At 50.5% G+C, this 27,199-nt stretch overlaps 1 protein-coding gene across 4 annotated transcripts in view; it reads right to left on the bottom strand.

Moving 5' to 3' along the window:
- The window catches only part of ccdc187 (coiled-coil domain containing 187), a 72,259-nt gene that overhangs the window by 3,055 nt on the left and 42,005 nt on the right, over window positions 1-27,199 (bottom strand). For all 4 annotated transcript variants that reach the window (XM_038773303.1, XM_038773302.1, XM_038773301.1 and 1 more), the window contains exons 6-8: window positions 6,492-6,597; window positions 5,010-5,170; window positions 401-463 (exon numbers count right to left, since the gene is read on the bottom strand). In XM_038773303.1, the coding sequence (XP_038629231.1) occupies window positions 401-463; window positions 5,010-5,170; window positions 6,492-6,597 (330 nt within the window). The remainder of the gene's footprint in view (window positions 1-400; window positions 464-5,009; window positions 5,171-6,491; window positions 6,598-27,199) is intronic.

The raw sequence follows: 27,199 nt of genomic DNA, 5'->3' as shown, positions 1-27,199 counted from the left end.
CAATGTCACCACCAGACTGAGGTCCCGGGTCCTTCAGTTGCCGGGGAGATTGGGGCCGTGTTCGGGGGGGCCCGAATGAAAATAAATCAGCAAAATTAACCCGACGTTCAGGGCCGGTGGGACATCCCATTGGTCAGCGCTGTGTACCAGCTACCCAGCATTACCTGGCCCCGTATCCCACCTACCAAAGTATCTGTTACATGCAGCAAGTTAGAAATGCAGTGAGGGTTCCCCTGTTTGACAGCCCAGCATCCCTGACCGAGATACTGGGCAATAAAATGCAACCACGGCCCACATCACCCGGGGGAAATATCTGGTGTAAAAAAACCTCAACCAAGCCTCAACGTCCCTGGTTACACTCACTGCACAAGAACAAACACACCCGTTGCCTGGACGTTACCTCGTCCTGTGCCACCTGCGCTGTACGGAAGTCCTCCTCCTGGTTCCTTTGGCTCTTTGATCTCTGCAAGAGATTTTTTTAGGTCAGGTTTAGAGAGGAGACAAGATGTAGAACACTGCGAGAAGGAAAATGCCACAATACTTCATATCCAATCTTTCTGGGTGGGGGCAGGAAAGGCTGGCAGAGCAGAGAAAATACTTAGTACCTTGTAATATATATATATAACTGACTTGGAAAAAAACGTAGCGGGTCTGATTAGCAAGTTTGCGGATAGTGATGAAGATCGTCAGAGAATACAACAGGATATAGATAGGCTGCAAAATTGGGCAGAGAAATGGCAGATGGAATTTAACCCGGACAAACGTGAGGTGATCCATTTTGGTAGATCCAATTCAGGTGGGAGCTATAAAATAAATGGCAGAACCATCAGGAGCATAGAGACACAGAGAGATCTGGGCGTGCAGGTCCACAGATCCTTAAAAGTGGCAGCACAGGTGGAAATGGTGGTAAAGAAAATATATGGCATGCTTGCCTTCATAGGACAGGGTATCGAGTATAAAAGCTCGAAAATTATGTTACAATTATGCAGAATCTTGATTCGGCCACATTTGGAATGTCCAATTCTGGTCACCGCACTACCAGAAGGGAGGCTTTTGTGGAGGCTTTGGAGAGAGTACAGAAAAGGTTTCCCAGGATGTTGCTTGGTATGGAGGGTATTAGCTACGAGGAGAGATTGGATAAACTGGGATTGTTCTCCCTAGAGAGACGGAGGCTGAGGGGCAACCTGATAGAATCGATGGAACCATCAATTCAGCGAACACGTGTAGTTGGATCTGAACAGAGGCTTTAATACACTTACAATAGAGCCAGCCTATTCGTCGTTGAACTTCAGGTGAAATGGCAGGCTGGCTCTAAGGCACTGATCTTTATACATCGGTCCCAGGGGGGAGGAGTCCTGGGCGGAGCCAAGGGAGGAGCCCAGTACAACTCTCGCGTACTCCCAGAGCGACTCCCCCTGGTGGTCGGATAGTGCAACTGCACTTACAATGGGTAGATAACGAACATATATACATGGAGTGATATTGGCAACTATATATAGTGGAATCACATTCACCACAAGAAGTTTATAAAATTATTAGGGGTATAGATAGGGTGAACAGTTTTTCCCCAGGGCGCAAATAACAATTACAAGGGGGCACAGGTTCAAGGTGAGGGGGGAAAGGTTCAGTTGAGATGTGCGGGGGAAGTTTTTTTTTTACACAGAGGGTGGTGGTGGCCTGGAATGCACTGCCAAGGGAGGTGGTTGAGGCAGATACGTTAGCGAACTTTCAGACTAATCTGGATAGACACATGAACAGACGGGGTATAGAAGGATACAGGTGGTTGGTCTAGATATGACGTGGAAGTGCCGGTGTTGGACTGGGGTGAGCACAGTAAGAAGTCTTACAACACAAGGTTAAAGTCCAACATGTTTGTTTTAAACACTAGCTTTCAGAGCAATGCTCCTTCCTCTTACTGTAGATAGGACACGTGATCGGCGCAGGCTTGGAGGTTGAAGGGTCTGTTCCTGTGCTGTACTGTTCTTCGTTCTTTGAGACATGGAGGACTGAATGCCTGTACTTTTCCCTTGAACCCCCAGCCACATACTCATCCACCTTCCCTTCGGAAAACGTTAACCAGCTTCAACTCAACTGCTTTCAAAAGTAAATCATCCAATCATCGCTGCGGAAAATCAATGTTTCATTTCTTCTCTAACTCCATGAAACTTCTCCAATTAAAATTTCTTTCTGACACTTTATCTTTGATTCCTAACTCAGGTCAAAAGGTAACAGTATTCTGGGATTGGGCTAACGTGGGAGCTGCCAGGGTCAATGAGGGGCCCCTTCAACATCAATTCAAATGTGGCACCAGGCCACCTAGGACAGATGGTCCAATGGTAGGTTATTCGCAGCCAGAGAGCGCGAGAGCGAGCCACAGAGGTTTCACCAGAGAATTCCATCGATAGGGAGGGTTGTATGGGCTGGAGGACGGAGGAGGTTGTACAAATCGGGAAGGTATTTGGGGCTGAAGGATGTTACAGAGATAGGGAGGGTGGTAGGGGCTGGAGGAGGTTACGAGATAGGGAGGGTGGTAGGGGCTAGACGAGGTTACAGAGATAGGGAGGGTGTTAGGGGCTGGAGGAGGTTACAGAGATAGGGAGGGTGGTAGGGGTTGGAGAAGGTTACAGAGATAGGGAGGGTGGTAGGGGCTGGACAAGGTTAGAGATACGGAGGGTGGTAGGGGCTGGACAAGGTTACAGAGATAGGGAAGATGGTAGGCTGGAGGAGGTTAGAGATAGGGAGGGTGATAGGGGTTGGAGGATGTTACAGAGATAGGGAGGGTGTTAGGGGCTGGAGGAGGTTACAAAGATAGTGAGGGTGGTAGGGGCTGGAGGAGGTTACAGGGATAGGGAGGGTGGTAGGGGCTGGACAAGGTTACAGAGATAGTGAGGGTGGTAGGGGCTGGAGGAGGTTACAGAGATAGGGAAGATGGTAGTCTGGAGGAGGTTACAGAGATAGGGAGGGTGGTAGGGGTTGGAGGAGGTTGCAGAGATAGTGAGGGTGGTAGGGGCTGGAGAAGGTTACACAGTTAGGGAGGATGGTAGGCTGGAGGAGGTTACAGAGATAGGGAGGGTAGTAGTGGCTGCAGGAGGTTACAGAGATAGTGAGGGTGGTAGGGGTTGGAGGAGGTTGCAGAGATAGTGAGGGTGGTAGGGGCTGGAGGAGGTTACACAGTTAGGGAGGATGGTAGGCGAGAGGAGGTTACAGAGATAGGGAGGGTGGTAGTGGCTGGAGGAGGTTACAGAGATAGGGAGGGTGGTAGGGGCTGGAGGAGGTTACAGAGATAGTGAGGGTGGTAGGGGCTGGAGGAGGTTACACAGCTAGGGAGGATGGTAGGCTAGAGGAGGTTACAGAGATAAGGAGGGTGTTAGGGGCTGGAGGATGTTACAGAGATAGGGAGGGTGGAGGGGCTGGATGAGGTTACAGAGATGGGAGGGTGGTAGGGGCTGGACAAGATTAGAGATACGGAGGGTGGTAGGGGTGGAGGATGTTACAGAGATAGGGAGGGTGTTAAGGGCTGGAGGAGGTTACAGAGATAGTGAGGGTGGTAGGGGCTGGAGGAGGTTACAGGGATAGGGAGGGTGGTAGGGGCTGGACAAGGTTACAGAGATAGTGAGGGTGTTAAGGGCTGGAGGAGGTTACAGAGATAGGGAGGGTGGTAGGGGTTGGAGGAGGTTACAGAGATAGGGAGGATGGTCGGCGACAGGAGGTTACAGAGATAGGGAGGTTGGTAGTGGCTGGAGGAGGTTACAGAGATAGGGAGGGTGGTAGGGGCTGGAGGAGGTTACAGGGATAGGGAGGGTGGTAGGGGTTGGAGGATGTTACAGAGATAGGGAGGGTGTTAGGGGCTGGAGGAGGTTACAGAGATAGTGAGGGTGGTAGGGACTGGAGGAGGTTACAGGGATAGGGAGGGTGTTAGGGGCTGGAGGATGTTACAGAGATAGGGAGGGTGTTAGGGGCTGGAGGAGGTTACAGAGATAGTGAGGGTGGTAGGGGCTGGAGGAGGTTACAGAGATAGGGAGGGTGGTAGGGGCTGAGGTTACAGAGATAGTGAGGGTGGTAGGGGTGGAGGATGTTACAGAGATAGGGGCTGGAGGAGGTTACAGAGGTGTTAGGGGCTGGAGGAGGTTACAGAGATAGGGAGGGTGGTAGGGGCTGGAGGAGGTTACAGAGATAGGGAGGGTGGTAGGGGCTGGAGGAGGTTACAGAGATAGGGAGGGTGGTAGTGGTGGAGGATGTTACAGAGATAGGGAGGGTGGTAGGGGCTGGAGGAGGTTACAGAGATAGTGAGGGTGGTAGGAGCTGGAGGAGGTTACAGAGATGGGAGGGTAGTAGTGGCTGGAGGAGGTTACAGAGATAGGGAGGGTGGTAGGAGCTGGAGGAGGTTACAGAGATAGGGAGGGTGGTAGGGGCTGGAGGAGGTTACAGAGATAGGGAGGGTGGTAGGGGCTGGAGGAGGTTACAGAGATAGTGAGGGTGGTAGGGGTGGAGTATGTTACAGAGATAGGGAGGGTGGTAGGGGCTGGAGGAGGTTACAGAGATAGGGAGGGTGTTAGGGGCTGGAGGAGGTTACAGAGATAGGGAGGGTGGTAGGGGCTGGAGGAGGTTACAGAGATAGGGAGGGTGGTAGGGGCTGGAGGAGGTTACAGAGATAGGGAGGGTGGTAGGGGCTGGAGGAGGTTACAGAGATAGGGAGGGTGGTAGTGGCTGGAGGAGGTTACAGAGATAGGGAGGGTGGTAGGGGCTGGAGGAGGTTACAGAAATAGGGAGGGTGGTAGGGGCTGGAGGAGGTTACAGAGATAGTGAGGGTGGTAGGGGCTGGAGGAGGTTACAGAAATAGGGAGGCTGAAGTGAACATTTACTGATGAGGACAATTGGATGTTTAAATCCATTAAAGAATTGAACGATCAGCCCAGCTGCACGTTAACGATTGGAGACGCCTCACACTATCCCATCAGGAACCACAATCGGAGTCTGCAAACCCAGGTGTTCTAATTGAGCTCACTGACCAGCTGCACCAGCCTCAATTCCTCCTCTTCCTGCAGGAGTCGAGCCAACGCCTCATCTCGCTGTAGCTGCTCCCCGTCACTCTCGCCAGAATCTCGGATATTCAGCTGTGCAACCTCCCTGTCCAGAGGGTTTTGCCCGTGCCCATGCCACAACCTCTTCCCTGTAAAATACAAAACAACATCAAAATCCATTTACATTCTTCCCTCATTCAATTGCCACCTTGTGCGAGAGCGACTAAAACCGTGGACGTCCGGTCCTTCACCCGTCATTAGGGCCTGGATATTCTACTCTGTGGGGCATCACAGCCTTCATGGGGAAGGTGGGAAGCAAATCAGGGCAGGATTCCTGCTCGGCAGCTCCACTTCCCACCCAGCAAGTTGGAGCTCACTGTAGCGTCCAGTGGCACTGGACAGGTCAATACATCTGCTCTCACTCCACAACTCCTCCCGCTGTAATGCATGCGTGAGGTACAAATGTGCGAGGCTGTCGCTCCAGCACCGCAGAGCTGGGAGCACCGTGTCTGACTGGCAGCTTTAATGGAAACTCATTCTTTGTAATCATTGAAGGAAATCTGATTGAGTGCCTCAAAATTTATTCGGCATTTTGAGAAGGTCAACTGCGAAGAAACTAGCTCCGTGGTTAGGCAACTCGATGGCAGGATCAGGAAAGCACCAGAAGCTCACAAGGAGATTGCGGAGGGGAATTGGAGTTGGACGGAGAACATCAAATCTGGTGGAGACGAAATCCAGAGTCGACTTTTGAAAGCAAGTGGACTTAGAAAAAGAACATTTTAAATGGGCAGAGAATGGGATAAGGGGATAGCTCTGGGACAGTTAGCTCATACATGGTGGGCTCAATGGCCTAAGTCTGTTCTGTAAAATTCAGGTGATCTTATATGGAGAAGTGTCCCCTGTTCCCCATTTATCACAGTTGCCCTTCGGTCACCCTCCAATTGCAGAGCTGGTGTCAGCCGTGAAATCTCTGGTGCAGCGCTGAATCTCTACAGTGCAGCAGGAGGCCATTCGGCCCATTGAATCTGCACCAACTCTCCGAAAGAGCACCCTACCTAGGCCCAATCCCTATAACCCTGTAATCCTATCTAACCTTTAGCAATTTAGCATGGTCTATCCACCTAACCTGCACATCTTTGGACAAGGGGTTAGGATTAGGGGAGAATGTTCAAACTCCACAGTCACCCAAGGTCAAAATTGAACCCAGGTCCCTGTGAAGCAGCAGTGCTAACCGCTGAACGAGTGCTGCACTAACTGACAAACCAGTAACAGGAGGGAAGTATAGCCAGCTAAATGGTAATTTCTTTAATGAGACTGAGTGTGTAGAACTCCCCTTCCGACAGCCAAGTCCTACTCGACAACATCCCCTCTCTGATTTGGACTGGTTTGACCGTATGGGACCGGGCACCTTGGTGCTGGCTCCATCTCTCCAGCCTCCAGCTGGGACTGTCCACACTGAGAATGGATTACCTCTGGGCCTGTGCATCTCTTCTCCAGCCCCATACACCTCAGCCTCGAGCAGCAGTCTCCTCTGGTTTCTCAGCTCTTCCTCTTCCTGTAACCTCCTGGCCACTTCCTGCAAGACCAACACAGGTAGGAGGTTAGTCACAACTTTGCCTGAGGGAAAAGCTTTGCTTACAAACCTGTTCTCATCAGAGCTAGGAAAACCCTGTGTTTTATTGCAATCGAGAAATGAGAAAAAGAAAGACATTAGGCAGTAACCCACAGGGGACGGAGGGAAGTCAGAAGGCAGAGCACAAAATTCATCCAGGGAGTCCCCCATCCAGCTCAGTATCCAGTGGACATTGCGAGGGAGAGCCAGGTTAACCTGAACCCCTGAGAGTCAGCACCTTCAGGGAGAGGAGGGGGAGCTGAACCCCAGTGAGAGTCAGCACCTTCAGGGAGAGGAGGGGGAGCTGAACCCCAGTGAGAGTCAGCACCTTCAGGGAGAGGAGGGGGAGCTGAACCCCAGTGAGAGTCAGCACCTTCAGGGAGAGGAGGGGGAGCTGAACCCCAGTGAGAGTCAGCACCTTCAGGGAGAGGAGGGGGAGCTGTACCCCAGTGAGAGTCAGCACCTTCAGGGAGAGGAGGGGGAGCTGAACCCCAGTGAGAGTCAGCACCTTCAGGGAGAGGAGGGGGAGCTAAACCCCAGTGAGGGTCAGCACCTTCAGGGAGAGGAGGGGGAGCTAAACCCCAGTGAGAGTCAGCACCTTCAGGGAGAGGAGGGGGAGCTGTACCCCAGTGAGAGTCAGCACCTTCAGGGAGAGGAGGGGGAGCTGAACCCCAGTGAGAGTCAGCACCTTCAGGGAGAGGAGGGGGAGCTGAACCCCAGTGAGAGTCAGCACCTTCAGGGAGAGGAGAAAGGAAAGGGGTTTAACAATTGAAAATGATGAAGCTATGCAGGATTATCAGAGGAGGGACACAGATACATTAATAACAGCTTCTCATTGCAAACAGATTCGGATTGTAGGAGGGCGATCTGATCACAGAGGTAGGTGGTCACAACAAACTCGGAGTTGGTGGGGATTTTTAGCGGCAATTTTCTTAAAATGTTTTGACAGGAAATGAAACACTGACCAGAGCCTGTTCCAGGAAGCAGCAGCTTAGAGACGGGTACAATCAGACAGCTCACTGCTAATACAAAGTAAAATGCAAAGTAGGAGCCAGGGCCACAGCAGTTTAGTGATAGAACCTAAAGGTTGCCAGAATCTGGGGCTTTACATTCCAGTGGGTTCTGACGCCCTCCATTTCTGATCAGTGCCATTGTCGACCAAAAAAACCAGCAAGTCCTGAGGAAATGGGTTATGACTAAACAAAGATACAGGCACTGGCCCTCTCCTTTCCAGACACCCACAGGCACAGAGTTAACCGGGTTGTTTGGGGGATGGTGGGGGGGAAAACGCAGGAATTAGGAAGGTTGATCTCATTGGCCATCCCTAATCCCATAGCTTCCTCCAGCCCTCGGAGATCTGCTCCAATTCCGGCCTCTTGCACATTCCCAGTTTTCATCCCCCCCCCCCCCCCCATTAGTGGCAGTGCCTGAGCTCGGAACTCAGGGATTCCCTCCCCGAACCTCACTCTCTCCTCCTTGGAGGAGCGCCTCAGAAGCCAGCTCTTTGACCCAGCTCTCGGTTCCAGTATCCCCGACTCCAAGCTGTTTTGGCTAAATCTCTCCTGTGAGACACCCCGGGATGTTCCACTCGGGTGAAGGTGCAATGTAAATGCAAGTTGTTGTTGCGCTTGTTGAAGCCACCCTCCAAAAGGCCGCCTGCTCTCCCCTCCTCAAAGACCCTCTTTTAAAGAAAACTCTGACCAAGCTGCTGGTGTGAAAATCCCTACCTGTTTGTTAACACTCCTGTGAGCAATGTTTGAAGAGGTTATAGAAATGCGAGTTATGGTCGAATCACCAGTCTGTGCAGATTTGTCTGATCGCAGGTTGGGATGTTTACATTAGGCTTCAGTGCCTTTTGTACCAGGAAGAGATTTGGACCCTTGACCCAACCATGACACTGAAACCACTGGGCTCCAAGCTACAAGAGGAAGTGACAAATTTCAACGTGTGTGTTTTGACTCGATAATCTACCAATAGTTCTGTATCCACACCCAACGGGCTGATCAGGATCACAGACCAGGGGCTGATTCTTCCATCCCGCGGCAGGGTGTCCACGTCATCGTAAACGCCGTCGCGTTTTACAACGGCGTGAACGGGCCGCTCCCACGACTAATTCAGCACGGCACTAGAGCAGTTCGCGCCGCTACAGCTGCAGATCCCCGTGTGAACTGTGCGCCACGGGATCCGCGCATGCTCAGTTGCGCCGGGGCCAATGAGGACATGTGCAGTGGCACCAACGCGCGCATGTGCAATGGCCTTCTTCAACGCGCCAGCCCCGGCGCAACATGGCGCAGGACTACAGGGGCCGGCGCGTGGGAAACGAGGGCCCCAGCCACAGAGGCTGGCCCGCCGATCAGTGGGCCCCGACCACAGGCCACCCCACCCCCCCACGGAGAATCCCGCCCCAGGTTTATCCAACAACCATTCTGAACAGATCTCTGTACACGGAGCGGGTATCCACAGTAAACTCTGAACTCTGAACAACAGCACATTGGAGCTGGATTCCCTGGTGAGCTACACAGAGCTGAGAATCCAAGAACAATCCCCAGCTTGCAAGCTGGGATTTCACAATCAGCCTCAGTGCCCCGGGTAAGGGTGGGGGGGGACAGGAAAGATGCTGGTCCTCCAGCATGGGCCAATGACCCCTGGGGGAAAGTACACGTGCAGAGTCACAATCCGATTGGAGCTGGAAGAAAGGGGGGACAGAACAAGATACAAATAGATAAAAGCAAATTACTGCGGATGCTGGAATCTGAAACAAAAGAGAAAATGCTGGGAAATCTCAGCATGTCTGGCAGCATCTGTAGGGAGAGAAGAGCTATCGTTTCGAGTCCGATGACTCTTTGTCAAAGGTGACAGACAGAGTGAGTGGGAAATATTTATACTATGGAGTGAGAATGAAAGATGAGTCATAGCCACAGAAACCCTGGGAAACCGGATGCTAATGGCCACAGATACCAAGGGGGAAGAGTGTTAATGGCAGTCCCCAGAGAGAACAAAAGGTTTGAAAGGCCAAACAGTAGGGAAACTAACATCGGAGGGCGAACTCTAGATGTGGGGGAAGGGGAAGGGGAAAGCAAAGAGGAGAAAGGGTAAGAGAAGGTGGATAAAATGGGGGGGGGGGGTTAAATATATATTAAGAAAGACAAGAAAGAAAGAAATGGTAAAAGACAGTTAAAATGAAATGGGATGAAAACAAGTGGGTAAAGGTGGGATAGAGCTAATAATCTGAAGTTGTTGAATTTGATGTTGAGACTGGAAGGCTGTAGCGTGCCTAACCGGAAGATGAGATGTTGTTCCAAAGAGAGAGAGAGAGAGAGAGAGAGAGAGAGAGAGAGAGAAGGAGAGGCAGAGAAAGAGAGAGATGGGGAAGAAGGAAAAAGCAAAAGGGAATAAAGATTAAAAAGAGCGAAAAACCTCTCCATATAGCACCTCTCACAATCTCAGACACCCCAAAAGATTTCACGGTCAGTGAAATATATTTGAAATGTTGTTCTTGTTGCAGGAATGATGGCAGTGAATTTACACACAGCAAGATCCCACTCACAGCAATGCAATGATGACCCGAGAATCTGTTTTTGTGACGGGAAAATTATTATTTTAAAAATAAATTTAGAATACCCAATTATTATTTTTTTCCAATTAAGGGGCAATTTAGCGTGGCCAATTCTCCTAACCTGCACATCTTTGTGTTGTGGGGGCGAAACTCACGCAGACACAGGGAGTAGTGCAAACTCCACACGGACAGGGATTCAAACCAGGTCCTCAGCGCCGCAGTCCCAGTACTGCCACTGCATCACTGTGCTGCCTGTGATGGGCAAATTATTGACCTGGGTCAGGACACCGAGGTAAACTCCCAGCTCCTCGTTTCCACCCGCCTGATGGAGCAGACTGGGCCTCACTCTATCATCTCAACTGAACGTTAGTATCTGACGGTGCAGCACTCCTTCAGTACGAACACTGGGAGTGATAGGCCTGATTTTGTGTTTACCTGTCGACAGTGGGACTTGAACCAGAGAGAGGAATATTGACCCTAAGCTCAACACTGGACTCCTGCAAGTAAACCACCTGACTTCGCCACACAATAGGTTTCTGAGAGCCTCTCAAATTCCCCACTCGACTCACCTCGTAGTATTTTCTATTGGAAACAAGGGAGGTTTTTTCGAGCATCTCCTTTCACCCAGCCTCTGCAGTTACATCACTTCCCACATTGTGGTGCTGAAACTTCACATCCACAAGATCCTGATTTTGTTGTCCTGAACATGACTACTTAAAGAACAAAGAAAAGTATAGCACAGGAACAGGCCCTTCAGCCCTCCAAGCCTGTGAAAACCATGCTGCCCGTCTAACCCAAAACCTTCTACACTTCCGGGGTCTGTATCCATCCGATTCATGGTAGTTTTCAAGGCGCCCCTTAAACGTCGCTATCGTACCCGTTTCCACCATCTCCTCCGGCAGCAAGTTCCAGACACCCATTACCCTCTGTGTAAAAAAACTTCCCTCACACATCTCCTTCAAACTTTGACCCTCACACCATAATAATAATCGCTTATTGTCACAAGTAGGTTTCAATGAAGTTACTGTGAAAAGCCTCCTAGTTGCCACATTCCGGCGCCTGTTCGGGGAGACCGGTACGGGAATTGAATCCCTAATATATTGTATTAATAATCTTTACACTGCAAACTGATTAATTCCAACAGAGCAAAAAGCATTAAATAATATTACACAATAGATACTGAGGTCTAGACAGGAGAGCTTGAATTGCACAGCAGGGAGGCTAATGACTATTTAGCAATTACATTTTGGTCAATTGTTATTTTTTTCTATCTTTGGTTTCTGGTTTGTTTGTTTTGAACTTTGGGCATATCTTGGAGGCAGGGCAGTTCCAGGGTCAGGGGCCTATGTCCCCCTAGTAATTGACTCTTCCACCCTGGAAAAAGCTTCTGACTATCCGCTCTGTCCATGCCCCAATTGTGTAGACTTCCATCAGCCTCTTAACCTCTGTCGCTCCAGTGAGAACAAGCTGAGTTTATCCAACCTCTCCTCATAGCTAATGTCCTCCATACCAGGCAACATCCCAGTAAACCTCTTCTGTACCCTCTCCAAAGCCTCCATATAATAACATCCTCATTTTCTTTTGTAAGCCATGGTTGGGCTGCTTTTCTTGCGTTTTTGCACCATTGTCATGCACACATTCTTTCCATAAATATTAGCTATTATCTATTCACCATCATGCCTTTCAATAAAGTTCTGAAATCTATTTTACACAACTCACGCCACAAACCTTCTTAGTTTCCGGTCTTTCGATTTCCGATCCTAGATTTGGATCGAACTTCTTCACTTTCCATCCTAATGAAGAATTCTCTCATGTTATCTAAAAGACCCCGCACAACAAGATTATTAATTAATCCCTTCTCATTGCACAATACCAAATCTAGGAAAGCCTGTTCCCTAAACTGGTTCCTCGATGTACTGGTCTAAAAATCCATCCTGTACGTACTCCAGGAATTCATCCTCAACAGAATTATTGCTAATTTGCTTTGCTCATTCCAAGTGCATGTTAAAGTCACCCATGGTTACAGTAGCACCCTATGTTCATCTCTAATTTCTTGTTTAATGCTATCCCCCACCTTACCACTGCTGTTTGGAGACCTATAGACAATTCCAACTAATGAATTCTATCGCTTGTTGCTTCTTAGCTCCACCCAAGGGCAGCACGGTAGCACAGTGGTTAACACAGTTGCTTCATGGCTCCAGGGTCCCAGGTTCGCTTCCCGGCTTGGGTCACTGTCTGTGCGGAGTCTGCACGTTCTCCCCCATGTCTGCACGAGTTTCCTCCGGGTGCTCTGGTTTCCTCTCACAGTCCGAAGATGTGTCGATTAGGTGGATTGGCCACGATAAATTGCCCTTGGGTGTCCAAAAAATGGTTAAGTGGGGTTACGGGGATAGGATGGAGGTGTGGGATAGGATGGTGGTGTGGACTTGGGTAGGGTGCTCTTCCCAAGGGCCGGTGCAGACTCGATGGGCCGAATGGCCTCATTCTGCACTGTAACTTCTATAAGTTGATTCTACCAGATTTTCTGAGCCAATATCCTCTCTCTTTCACAGATTTCATCCTGAACTAATATTGCTAGCCCAACTCTTTTCCCCTTTTGCCAGGACCTTCCCAGGTACCAAGTGTACTACGTACGACACCCTGGGCTAGTGCACAGTCAATTCCCACCCCTCTGGAGACACAACACAAGTGAATTAACCAATAATTCAGAAGAAAACCCAAAGTCTTTGGCCCTTGGCTGCCCAGTAATTACAGTCCCCGGGTTTGTAAACATAAACACAATTGCTGTTTATTTATAAGAAGAACCATAATGAAAGATGCAACAAATACAACTGGGTAACTATTGTCTAATTCCAAATCACTACTTTAATTCCCCCCCACCCCACACCTCCATGCTACACACACACACACACCTCCACGCTACACACACACACACACACACACCTCCACGCTACACACACACACACACCTCCACGCTACACACACACCTCCACGCTACACACACACACACACACACACACACACACCTCCACGCTACACACACACACACACCTCCACGCTACACACACACACACACACCTCCACGCTACACACACACACACACCTCCACGCTACACACACACACACACCTCCACGCTACACACACACACACACCTCCACGCTACACACACACACACACCTCCACGCTACACACACACACACCTCCACGCTACACACACACCCATCCACGCTACACACACACCCATCCACGCTACACACACACACCTCCACGCTACACACACACACACCTCCACGCTACACACACACACACCTCCACGCTACACACACACACAGCCACGCTACACACACACACATCCACGCTACACACACACACATCCACGCTACACACACACACATCCACGCTACACACACACACATCCACGCGCTACACACACATCCACGCTACACACACACATCCACGCTACACACACACATCCACGCTACACACACACATCCACGCTACACACACACATCCACGCTACACACACACATCCACGCTACACACACACATCCACGCTACACACACACACACATCCACGCTACACACACACATCCACGCTACACACACACACACACACACATCCACGCTACACACACACACACACATCCACGCTACACACACACACACACACACACAAAAAGAAAGGGGCAAAGAAAAATCAAAAGTAAAAGGGAAAAAAAAGTATTTGTTTCAGAAACAAAAACAGAAGGTACAACCTTAAAAGGTCTGACAGTATCTGTGGAGAGTGAAGGGAGCTAACGTTTCGAGTCTGAACTTGTCCTCTCACTGATTAATTTCCCCATTAACATGTCTCACTTCCTTATAACCAAAGGCGTGGTTATGGGTACCCGCATGGATCCCAGTTTGCCCGTCTCGTTAGGGGTGTGTGGAATATTCCTTGTTCCAGTTCTACTCCGGTCCCATCCCACAACTCTTTTATTGGTACATCGACAACTGTTTCGGTGCTGCTTCATTTTCCAATCTGGACCTGGAAAAATGTATTAATTTTGCTTCCAATTTCCACACCTGTATCACCTTCACCTGGTTTATCTCCGACACTTCCCCTCCCTTCCTTGGCCTTTCTATCTCAATTTCCCCTCCCTTCCTTGATCTTCCTATCTCAATTTCCCCTCCCTTCCTTGGCCTTTCTATCTCAATTTCACCTCCCTCCCTTGGCCTTTCTATCTCAATTTCCCCTCCCTTCCTTGATCTTCCTATCTCAATTTCCCCTCCCTTCCTTGGCCTTTCTATCTCAATTTCCCCTCCCTACCTTGATCTTCCCATCTCAATTTCCCCTCCCTTCCTTGATCTTCCTATCTCAATTTCCCCTCCCTTCCTTGGCCTTTCTATCTCAATTTCCCCTCCCTTCCTTGGCCTTTCTATCTCAATTTCCCCTCCCTTCCTTGATCTTCCTATCTCAATTTCCCCTCCCTTCCTTGGCCTTTCTATCTCAATTTCCCCTCCCTTCCTTGATCTTCCTATCTCAATTTCCACTCCTTTCCTTGGCCTTTCTATCTCAATTTCCAGGGATAGATTGTCTACCCATTTCAAACCCACCGACTCCCACAGCTACCTCGACTACAGCTCTCCACGCCCCACATCCTGCAAGGACTCCATCCCATTCTCCCAGTTCCTTCACCTCTGTCACATCTGTTCTGATTATGCCACTTTTCCTGTCTACCCCCATAATCCTGGTCGATGAAAAATCTGTAACTTGAGTAAATTCAATGACCTAACCTCCACTGCTCCCTGGGGAAGAGAAACATAATAATAGCTCATTGTCGCAAGTAAAATTCCACAAACTAGCGACTCTTAAAAGGGAGACCTCCTCCCTTGCCTGGGTCACTGTCCATGTGGAGTTTTCACATTCTCCCCGTGTCTGAGTGGGTTTCACCCCTACAATCTAAAGATGTGCAGGTTAGGTGGATTGGCCACGCTAAATTGCCCCTTAATTTGAAAAAAAAAACATAATTGGGTACTCTAAATTTATAAATAAAAAAAACAACACTAGCCAATTATCTCACTAAATTGACCAGATGTTTAACTCACTCACCTAACTAACCCGATACTCTACCCGGTCACTACAATAACCGGTCACTACAATAACCGGTCTCATTCCACTAACTTGCTGGTCTGATCTGTCTCGCTGCCAGTCATTTGAGGGTTAACTCAAAGCTGTAATTATAATGTGTCTGGAATGTTTACAGGGCGCAGATTCACAGCTCCTCCAAGCCGACAATTCCGCAGACAGACAGCAGGGGATTCTTGGCTCCTGGGAACGTGCTCGGAGGCAACAAGGTCCTCCCGACACAAAGACCTGGCAAGCACCCAGCCGCTGAGCAGACAAGCAGCCTGACTGGGCACTGCAACACCGCCCCCTGCTGGCACACCACGCTAAACCCAACTCCTTAAAAAAAAACCTTCACAGCAGGTTTCAGACGGCGAAACAGGCAGCTGCGAGGAGCTCAGGGCCACATCAACAAGCGGGATCAATTAAGGTAATTGGTAAAAGAACCAGAGGGAGATTTACTTTCCGCAGTGAGGTGCGAGGATCTGGAATGTCTGGCAGGAGAAGATGGAGCAGAAAAATCCCAGAGGCAATCACATAAATACTTGAAAAGGAGAGATTCGCAGGGGCTGTGGAGTTACTTGGATAGAGTCAGCACCGGTTTGATGGACTGAATGGCCACCTTCTGGATAGAATTATACTATGATTGTAATTGGGATAAAAGTTAAAACATGCAACCAACAAAATGTCATTGAGGTCGACATCACACAAAAGGCCCTTTGGCCCATTGCGTCTGCACTGGGCAAAAACCATCTCACTATTCTAATCCTATTTTCCAGCACTTGGCACATATCCTTGCGTACCTTGGCCTTGCAAGTGCACATTTCAATACTTCTTCAATGTTATGAGGGTCTCTGCCTCCACCACCCTTTCAGGCAGCGAGTTCCAGACTCCCACCACCCTCTGGGTGAAAAGGTTTTACTCACATCCCCTCTAAACCTCCTGCCCCTGACCGTAAATCTATGCCCCCTGGTCATTGACTCCTCCACCAAGGGGAAAAGTTTCTTCCTGTCGTCTCTATCTGCACCCCTCAGAATTGTATACATCTCAACCATGTCCCTCCCTCAGCCTCCTCTACTCCAAGGAAATCAACCCCAGCCTATCCAATCTCTCTTCCTAACAAAAACTCTCCAGCCCAGGCAACATCCTGGTAAATCTCCTCTGCGCCCTTTCCAGTGCTATCACGTCCTTCCTATAATGCGGATTCCAGAACTGCACACAATACTCTAGCTGTGCACTGTACAGCTCCAGCAAAACGCCCCTGCTTTTAAACTCTGTCCTGGAAAATGAGAGGTTCGTCTCCCAGAGGACTCTCTCAGATATATCCGTGTGCGCCACGTCTGTACCCCTCGATGTATGTGCACAATAAATACTTGTGTTTGTAGAGCACCTTTAACCAAGTAAAACGTCCCGAAGCCCTTCGCGTGAATGGCGAACAAAATTTAACGCTGAGCCACATGTAAAGACCCGAGGATAGATGAGGCAAGCCTCAAAGAGCGCTCGCTATAAAAGGAGGTTGGGAAAACAGAACAATGTAGAGGTTTAGAGAGAGAATTCCGGAGCTTCCACCCTTGACAGCTGAAGGCTCGGCTGCCCGTGGTGGAGTGATTAAATCCGGGAATGCGCAAGATTCCAGAATTGGAAGAGTGCGGAGATCTCAGGGTTATGGGTTTGGGCGAGTTCACAGAGACAGATAGAGAGAGAGAGAGAGAGAGAGGGAGAGGGGCGAGGCCACAGAGAGGGTTTGAACACCAGGTTGAATATTTAAAAAATTGAGAGGCTTTGCTAGACCGGGAGTCAGTGTCGGTGACTGAGCACAGGGGGTGATGTGTGAACGGGGGCCAGGAAAGCACCACTCGGGTCCACGAGTAACAAAGGGTAAAAACTTCACTCGATATCCAGGTGTGCCCTCCAGCCTGTGCCGATATCATCTGGTTCATGTCCACTAATGTCTTGTTGATTTTTAAAAACAGTTAATGGTTTCTACCTCTTGCGCCATTTGAAAAAGTTTCTCATGTCAAGGCATGCTGATTAAAGTTAAAGTTTGTTGTATTTTACAGCTGTTCTATAATTTGAAACAGTTACCAGTTAAGAAGGAAAGCTCACCAGGTTCAAACTATTTACTATTCAGCACATCTGAAATCACTTTTACTTAAAAACAACAAGATTTTTTATTTGAACAATCAGACCTGCCAAGCTCCTTTCTACATTTCCTCTGACACATACTCCAATATTAAAATCACCCTACGATAAGAATATCAATCCCTCAAAAACAGTCCCTTACTCTGCAGCACAGAGCTGAAATAGCTGAGCTACCCACTCCTGATTATCTGGACAGTAAGAGCTATCTGTCCTAGATTACCATTCACAGATCCCCAGCAGTTTATATACAGGCATCAAGGGAGATTAGAAACAAGCTGGAGTGTGATGCACCCCCTGGTTAAGAAGCCCCCTGTCACTCACTATCTGGATGTGTATAGGGAAATTAGCTGTACAGCCACAGTGAGAGTGAGCACCTTCAGGGAGAGGAGGGGGAGCTGAACCCCAGTGAGAGTCAGCACCTGCAGGGAGAGGAGGGGGAGCTGAACCCCAGTGAGAGTCAGCACCTTCAGGGAGAGGAGGGGGAGCTGAACCCCAGTGAGAGTCAGCACCTTCAGGGAGAGGAGGGGGAGCTGAACCCCAGTGAGAGTCAGCACCTTCAGGGAGAGGAGGGGAGCTGAACCCCAGTGAGAGTCAGCACCTTCAGGGAGAGGAGGGGGAGCTGAGCCCCAGTGAGAGTCAGAACCTTCAGGAGAGGAGGGGGAGCAGTACCCCAGGGAGAGTCAGCACCTTCAGGGAGAGGAGGGGGAGCTGAGCCCCTGTGAGAGTCAGCACCTTCAGGGAGAGGAGGGGGAGCTGAACCCCAGTGAGAGTCAGCACCTTCAGGGAGAGGAGGGGGAGCTGAACCCCAGTGAGAGTCAGCACCTTCAGGGAGAGGAGGGGGAGCTGAACCCCAGTGAGAGTCAGCACCTTCAGGGAGAGGAGGGGGAGCTGAACCCCAGTGAGAGTCAGCACCTTCAGGGAGAGGAGGGGGAGCTGAACCCCAGTGAGAGTCAGCACCTTCAGGGAGAGGAGGGGGAGCTGAACCCCAGGGAGAGTCAGCACCTTCAGGGAGAGGAGGGGGAGCTGAACCCCAGGGAGAGTCAGCACCTTCAGGGAGAGGAGGGGGAGCTGAACCCCAGGGAGAGTCAGCACCTTCAGGGAGAGGAGGAGGAGCTGAACCCCAGTGAGAGTCAGCACCTTCAGGGAGAGGAGGGGGAGCTGAACCCCAGTGAGAGTCAGCACCATCAGGGAGAGGAGGGGGAGCTGAACCCCAGTGAGAGTCAGCACCTTCAGGGAGAGGAGGGGGAGCTGAACCCCAGTGAGAGTCAGCACCTTCAGGGAGAGGAGGGGGAGCTGAACCCCAGTGAGAGTCATCACCTTCAGGGAGAGGAGGGGGAGCTGAACCCCAGTGAGAGTCAGCACCTTCAGGAAGAGGAGGGGGAGCTGAACCCCAGTGAGAGTCAGCACCTGCAGCAGAGGAGAGTGGGGTGCGCGGAGTGTTTGAGGGACAGCAGGTGGAAGAAATAGAAAAAGAGCTGGTTGGAATGTCAGGACCTGATTGATTCTTCTCGAAGGACACAGACAGATTGCTGCCAGTGACACTTGACACATATCAATTAGCTGCTGAGCCAATCGGAGGAGAGCACAATTATCTTTGGCCCCGACTCCAGTAGCTGTATTGACGCATTACAGCGTCAGCACTTTGGGCTGATGGAGTCGGATGCTTAATGCAATGTTGCTGTAGAGCTGCAAGGAGCAGACAAACATCAATCCTCTCTCGCTGGCATAGACAGCAGCATAAATCACTCCACTTGATGATGAACCTAACCATCATCACGGGTATCAAAAGGGTCTCCAGGGTCTTGAGTTGTAAATAACACCTGCTGGGGCGAGTTCAAAGGGTAATAGTTCACCGAGTCACGTGCCATGTCCCATCCCCATTTTGTGGATCAATAAATATAAATGCCTCACTTGACAGTCAAACTGCCTTTGCCAGGAAGGGGAACACTGGGATCTTAGTGAGCAGACCCTGCCACATAGAAATATTAGAGTATGGGACAGAGGTTCAGGACCATTAACTTCTCCGACGCCGACTCACGCCCTCCACCCACCCCCAGTCCGCTGTCTGGCCACATGTCCCCTGCCCTCCAGCACTGGCTGACAATCACTTCATCCTTGAATGAATTACGTTTCCAAAAAATAAAATTGAAAACATTTGACGACAGTGCTTCAAAATAATGGAAAGGGCCAACTGTAACCTTTCTCTTTCCATCTCCGACACCCTCACAGTGGTTACAATTATTCTTAAATGAGGTGCCGATGTGGCTTTGGCCCTCCTGTTGAATACATTCTGATGCATCACTGTAATTTGGAATAAACAAACAAAATGACAGTTTCGGAGAACCCCCCCGCAACAGAAATTGCAGCAGTAAAATCCGCATTCGGAATCCTAAAATACTCCGTGTTTTTCTCATAATGTTGAGTCATAGATCAGGAAGATCCACCCCTGCTCTATGACCACAGCTACTGGCCTCAGCAATGCCGGCCGAAAATCAGACATTGTTCCATCCACTGAAAACTATTCAGTGGGTGGACGTTCCGTAGAATAGAAGATGATTCCATAGAATCGCTACAGTGCAGAAGGAGGCCATTTGGTCCATCGAGTCTGCACCGACCCTTACCTCGGCACAATCCCTGCAACCCCACCCTAAGGGGCAATTTAGCTGCACCCAAGCTGCACATCTTTGGACTGTGGGTGGAAACCGGAGCACCCGGGAGGAAACCCACGCAGACAGGGGGAGAACGTGTAGATTCCGCACAGACAGTGACCCAAGCCGGGAATCAAACCCGGGTACCTGGTGCCATGAGGCAGCAGTGCTAACCGCTATGCCACCATGCCGCCTATTGGCCACATACAGGACCAGACTGGGTTAAGAAGCCTAAGCGACATTGTCAGAATATGGATCCAAGAATACATAGAGGAGAGGGCATTGGAGGGTGAACTCTTAAGTTGTAGCTTGGAGATCGAAGCATCTGCAAAGGAGAACGGTCAATCCATTTGGCTCAGTGGAGAGTACTTCCTCAGAGAATCAGAGAGTCCTGGCTTCAAGTCCCACTTCAGGGCAAGCACCGAAATCAATGCAGTCCTGAGCAGGGGTGCTGTGCTACTGGGGGGCTTCCTTTTAGTATCAACCCAAAGTCCGAGAATAGACTTCAAACTCATAACATTCTCACTCAAGATGCGAATGTGACCAGCTCAGCCAAGACGGCACAAATATTTCGCACTGATAGAGATCTCTCGGATCAGACACAGAATTATATTGGGTCTACAGCACAGAAAACAGGTTCCTGTAGAAAGAATATACAGGCACTGGAGGTGGTGCAGAGAAGGTTCACAAGGATGACACCAGAAATGTGTGGGTGTGCATATCAGGAAAGGATTGAAGGCTGGCTCACTTCTCTCCTGCAAAGAAAGGCGTAAGGGTGATCTAATCGAGAAATTAAAAAAATTCTCAAAGGTTTTGATATGATGGAGAAAGTCAGCGAGAGTGAGTGAGAGCGGGAGCGAGCAAGAAAATTCAAAAGGAAATCAGAAGAAACACATCTGGTGTGTGGCAATATAATCAGGGCCTAGTTTTAAGGCCGATTAAATTGGATATCCGAAATTAAAGAATTGGGCACTTTAAATTAAAACCACAGTCTGCTCCAGCAAGAAGCCTGCAGAATATCCAACTTGAATATACAGAACTCAAACAGACTGCGGAGCAAGTCTGGAGCAGCCCCTGATACCCCATCAAGTGATTATCGCTCCTACACGAGATGCATTGGCCCACTGTCCACAGTTCCTGATACCGCATCAAGCAATCATCATTCCTCCTTGGGCAGGCTCAGGTACCCTGTCAACAGGTCATCAACTCGACCATTGGGCACCGAGAGCCTGGACACGATTCTCCGACCGCGGGACACGGTGTCCGCGCCGTTGTGAATGCCGTTGCGTTTCACGATGGCGTGAAACGGGCGTGGGCAGTACCTATTCTGGCCCCTACAGGGGCCAGCACGGTGCTGGAGTGGTTCACGCCACTCCAGCCTTACTTCCTGGTGCGCACTGGGGGCGGTGTCAACCTGCGCATGCGCTGTGGCCTTACTGAACGCTCCGACTCCGACGCAACATGGCACGGGGGGTTCTGGGGCCGGACAGGCAGCAAAGTAGGCCCGGGGAGGAAGAGGCCAGCCTGCCGATCAGTAGGCCCCGATCGCGGGCCAGACCCCATCGGAAACCTCCCCCGGTGAAGGTGCCCATCCCCCCCCCACCCCGACAGGCCACCTACCGACCCTTTGCGCAGAGTTCCTGCCAACGACCAGGTGTGGACGGCTCCGGCAGGACTCTGCTTTTTCCGCTCGGCCCATGTGGGCCGGAGAATCGGCAGCCCGGCCTCGGACAGCAGCCCACGACGCACCAAATGCGCCGGCGCCGATTCTTCGCTCCTCGGAGAATTGCGCGCCGACATCGGGGATGCCGTGGCGCAGTTTGACCGATTCTCCGGCCTAGCGCGAGAATGGGAGAATCGAGCCCCCTGCCTCCCGAGACTCCATTGCAGAAGGTCAAGGGCAGGTGAATGAAAATAGGCATTCCGGACATCTAGGAAAGTTGGGGGGGGGGGGGGGGTCTACAGCATACCAAACCATCTTTGCGGGTAGTATAGTCGAATCCTGGGTGTTTCTTGATATATAGTGGGTAATTTACAGGTTAACTATATTTAATAAAGTGTGCTGCATTATATCTGTGTCCGTACTTTGCTCTCCTCATAAATAAAGACACCTGGGTAACCTTTGATTGAAGAGCTGGTTGAAGTATCTGAATTGGACAGATACAACAGGTGGAGGCGTAGTGTTGTAAAAAGAAAACAGTAGAGAGAGTGGTGAGAATGTGGAACTCGCTACCACAGGGAGTGGCTATGGATCCATTTATAAGAACTAGGATCAGGGTTTGGCAATTCAGCCACTCCAGCCCGTTCCGCCAGTCAATACGATCATATCTCATCGCCTCTCGGCCTTAACTCCACTTTCCTGCTCGGAGAAGCTAGGCTACAAGATGAGGTAGAAAGGAATAGTGTGTTATGGTGGTCGATTTGGATGAGAAAAGATGCTCGACTGAAGTATGGACAGGTTGGGCCGAGTGGCCTCTTTCGGTGTTGTATATCCCATGCAATCCATACGCCAGCGTTCAGACACCACATAAACCTCCTGCTGGCTTGCCCTGGAAGACCTCAATCCTCTTCTCCCTCACCTATCCATCCAGTCCTCTCTTGAACACGTCAACGCACTCTGCTTCAGCCGTTCCCTGTCCCACCGTGGAGTGGAATATCGCTTCGGCTCTTATTTAATCTGCTACTGACCATCTTGAAATCGTGCCCCTGTTCGGGCTCCACCCAGAAGTTTCCCACGTCAGCACCTGCGGCCCTTTCCCCAATTACCGAGTTGGAAAGGGCCGAGTACACAGTCAGCAGTGGCAGGCTGTGAACTGCTGGAGGGGAGAGCTGGAGACCCAGCTGGGGGTGGCTTTAATGGGCAGGCTCGCCGGCCATTAAAATTAAACATCAAAAGCCAGCTTCCTGTTGGAGCTGGAATTAATCTGGCAAAATCGGCTCTGGGGATAAACAGAAGAAAACCACTTCAGTTAAAATACATCTCCAAACGAAACAAACATGGGTGTGATGAAAATGGCAAGGGAGGGTGGGCAGGGGGGGTCAGGTCGGGATGTGATACATCACACTGCCACTTCTATAAACAGGCACTACCACAGGCCAAGAGACTCCGACGCAGTCTGCCAATGAATCAGTCACTGTTTATGGGACCCTCTTGTGTAACAAGTATCTTTATAATCCATTAGGATTAAAAAATCCCTCAGTGACATGGGTACAGGGTAATTGAATCCGAGCGCTTAGATGTAATTCAGCCTCGTTTTATAATCTCACATTCTGTCCTTATTTCCATATCATAGATCATAGAATTTACAGTGCAGAAGGAGACCATTTGGCCCATCGAGTCTGCACCGGCTCTTGGAAAGAGCACCCTACCCAAGGTCAACACCTCCCCCTATCCCCATAACCCAGTAACCCCACCCAACACTAAGGGCAATGATGGACACTGAGGGCAATTTAGCATGGCCAATCCACCTAACCTGCACATCTTTGTGACTGTGGGAGGAAACCGGAGCACCCGGAGGAAACCCACGCACACACGGGGAGGATGTGCAGACTCTGCACAGACAGTGACCCAAGCCGGAATCGAACCTGGGACCCTGGAGCTGTGAAGCATTTGTGCTAACCACAACGCTACTGTGCTGTCCTGATTGAAATCTGGGGCGAAATTCTCCGACCCCACGCAGGGTCGGAGAATAGGCGGGAAGCGGCGTTATTTCCGCTCCCGCAGGTTTTTGAATTCTCCCGCCGGTCATAAACCGGCGTTGTGCAAATCCCGCCGGCAGCCTGTGAAAACAGCTGGCGCCGGCGGGATTTCATTTTTTAAAAAACTTACCTCAAATCTCCGGCCCGGATGGGCCGAAGTCCCGCCACTGGGAGGCCTTCTCCCGCCGCCGAGGTTTAAACCACCTCTGGAACGGCGGGCTCAGCGGCGCGAGCAGGCCCCCGGGGTCCTGGGGGGGCGGGGGGTGATCGGACCCGGGGGGGTGCCCCCACGGAGGCCTGGCCCGCGATCGGGGCCCCCCGCTCACTCCGCGGGGCAGTGCCGTGGGGGCACTCTTTCTCCTTCCGCGCCGCCATGGCGGACGCGGAGGAGAACCCCGCATTGCGCATGCGCCGGCAGTGACGTCAGCGGCCAGCTGCCGCTGATGTCACTGCCAGCGCATGCGCCGACCGGCGAAAGCCTTTCGGCCAGCCCTGCTTCCGACTGCGCCGGGTGTTTGCGCCAGTCTTCTGGTGCAAACTGCTCCGGCGCGGGGCTGGCCCCCAAAGGTGGGGAGAATTCCCCACCTTTGGGGAGGCGCGACCCCCGAGTGGTTGGCGCCACTCCCCTACGCCGGCACCCTCCGTCACGCCGGGTAGGGGAGAATCCAGCCCCAGATATGAAACCCGATTAATCTTTTTTAAAAAACAAAAATTTAGAGTACCCAATTCATTGTGTTTCCAATTAAAAGGGGCAATTTAGAGTGGCCAATCCACCTACCCTGCACATCTTTTGGGCTATGGGGGCGAGACCCACGCAGACACGGGGAGAATGTGCAAACTCCACACGGACAGTGACCCAGGGCCGGGATCGAATCCGGGGCCGGGATCGAACCCAGGTCCTCGCCGCCGTGAGGCAGCAGTGCTAACCACTGTGTCACCCGTGCCATCCTAAAGGCCAATGAATCTTTAGCCTGAACAATGATGATTGTGTCTGCTCAAAGCTAATCACATTCACATTAATGCCCTCACTGTAGGTGCTGGGGACTGCAGCAGATACCAAGAGGTAGCTAATTACCCATAGGACCATAGACGTCTCTCTTCATTCCAGACAGACAATTGGTTATGTATAGCCTGTGGGGTACCACTCCGCTGGCATGGGGGTGGGGGGCAATGAGAGGAGGCAGACCTCCATGAACCACCACAGCCAGTCCGGGGATTGAACCTGCGCTGTTGGCATCATTCTGCATCACATACTAGCCATTCTAGTAAACGGAGTTAGCATACTTAGAGGACTACCCCAACTTTAAAAAGAAAGTATATTTATCTGAATTTTACATTTTTGAAAACACCGCAACAAAATAAATAAATCACAGTAAGAAAGGGACAAATTAATAAATTGCAGTAAGGGACAAATTAATAAATTACAGTAAGGGACAAATTAATAAATTACAGTAAGCGCAAAAACAGCTCAACATACATGAATACAAAGGGGGACAGAATAACAACAGTGCAATCATTAGACAAGGATAGATGCCTCTATAATCCCCACCAGAGACCAAGGGAGAAACAGGATGAAGCCATGAAAACCGTGGTAAAGTGGTCAGCGGCTAGGAATCCTGCAGTGAGTAACTCACTTCCTGATTCCCTAAAGCCTGTCCACCATCTACAAGCTCCAACAACACTCAAGAAGCTCAACACCCTCCAGGACAAAGCAGCCCGCTTGATTGCTACCCCTTCCACAAACGTTTACTCTCCACCACCGATGAACAATGGCAGCCGTGTGTGCCATCTACAAGATGCAGTGCAGTAACTCACCAAGGTTCCTGAGACAGCGCCTTCCAAACCCACGACCACCACCATCCAGGGCATGAGCAGCAGATAGCTGGGAACCCCACCTCGAGGTTCCCCTCCAAGTCACTCACCACCCTCACTTGGAAATATATCACCGTTCCTTCACTGTCACTGGGTCATAATCCTGGAACTCCCTCCCTAACAGCACAGTTGGTGTACCGACACCAGACAGACTTCAGCGGTTCAAGGCAGCAGCTCACCACCACCTTCTCAAGGGGCAATTAGGGATGGGCAATGAATGCTGGCCTAACCAGCAACACCCACATCCCATAAAAGTGAATTAAAAAAAACCCCTCCTGCAATTATCACGAGAGTTCAGGATAAATTTTCCATGCTACATTCGGCCGCGCACCAATGTATATCTCCCTCGACTCTAGTAGCACCAATAACCCACCACAGCCTCTTCTCCTCGGATACCAAACTCATCTGTACCCATGCAGAAGCCATTCACGGATTCTTTATATCCACCCTTACAAAAGGAAAGAAAATAAAGAAAATACACGAGAACCTCAGTTCCAAAGGGGAGTTGCATATATACCACAAGATGACCACCAAAAATACAGGACTCAGCTCAACCCCAGGCCCTCGTGTACCAAAGAAGCAAAACCAGGCATCTTGCGATGCCCCTAATATATGCCATGATGTGGAGATGCCGGCGTTGGACTGGGGTGAGAACAGTAAGAAGTCTTACAACACCAGGTTAAAGTCCAACAGGTTTGTTTCAAACACTAGCTTTCGGAGCACTGCTCCTTGCTTAGGTGAATCCATCTGAGGAAGGAGCGGTGCTCCGAAATCTAGTGTTGGAAATAAACCTGTTGGACTTTAAACTGGTGTTGTAAGCCTTCCTAATATGTGCCTTCAAGAGGGACATCCCAAACTCCAGAGGGCTACAGGATACCAGCCTCAGCACCAGACCTGGCCTAACTCAGCACACCCTGACACACGGGAATCAATAATCCTAGGAGCTCCAGTACAGCCCCATGCCCCAGCCGGACCCACACCTCTCCAGTCAGGTTTACAATGATTACGTCAGCCCCAGCCCGGGGACACCCTCCACTGAAGAGAGGAAGAATAGTCAAAACACCCAATAATTGGACGCCGTGGAGGGGCGAAGGGGGGACAATTCCAGGGGAATCTGGCCTAAGACACCAGACCCTCCAGGATTAGGAACAGCACCCAGCTCACCCAGATGAAGCAAAGGAGTGAAAAAAGAAACAACACCCCCCCCCCCCCCCCCACCCAAAGGGAAGAATGCCCAGCACTGTCTGCCATCACAGAAAGGATACCAAGAACAATCTCTCAAACAGCCCGACCAAAGATTAATAAAACCCACCTCAGCGTGTGCCGCCACTCATATCCCCCCCATTCTAATAACTCTAGAAAAAAGGACCCAAAAGGAAAAACTCCAACCTTAAGGAAAAGTCACAAGGAACCCAGTCCTCCCCAGGGTACATAAATCTGCCCAGGCCATCGAAGGAGATAGGTCTGGATTCTCAAATATAAAATAACCACCACCCATCACCCCCACCATCCACCCATCACCCTGCCGTGGCTCCACTCAT

This window comes from Scyliorhinus canicula, chromosome 16, assembly GCF_902713615.1.
Source record: "Scyliorhinus canicula chromosome 16, sScyCan1.1, whole genome shotgun sequence".
Taxonomy (NCBI): Eukaryota; Metazoa; Chordata; class Chondrichthyes; order Carcharhiniformes; family Scyliorhinidae; genus Scyliorhinus; species Scyliorhinus canicula.
The sequence above is the reverse complement of the archived record's forward strand: the minus strand, read 5'-3'. Positions and strand labels throughout refer to the sequence as shown.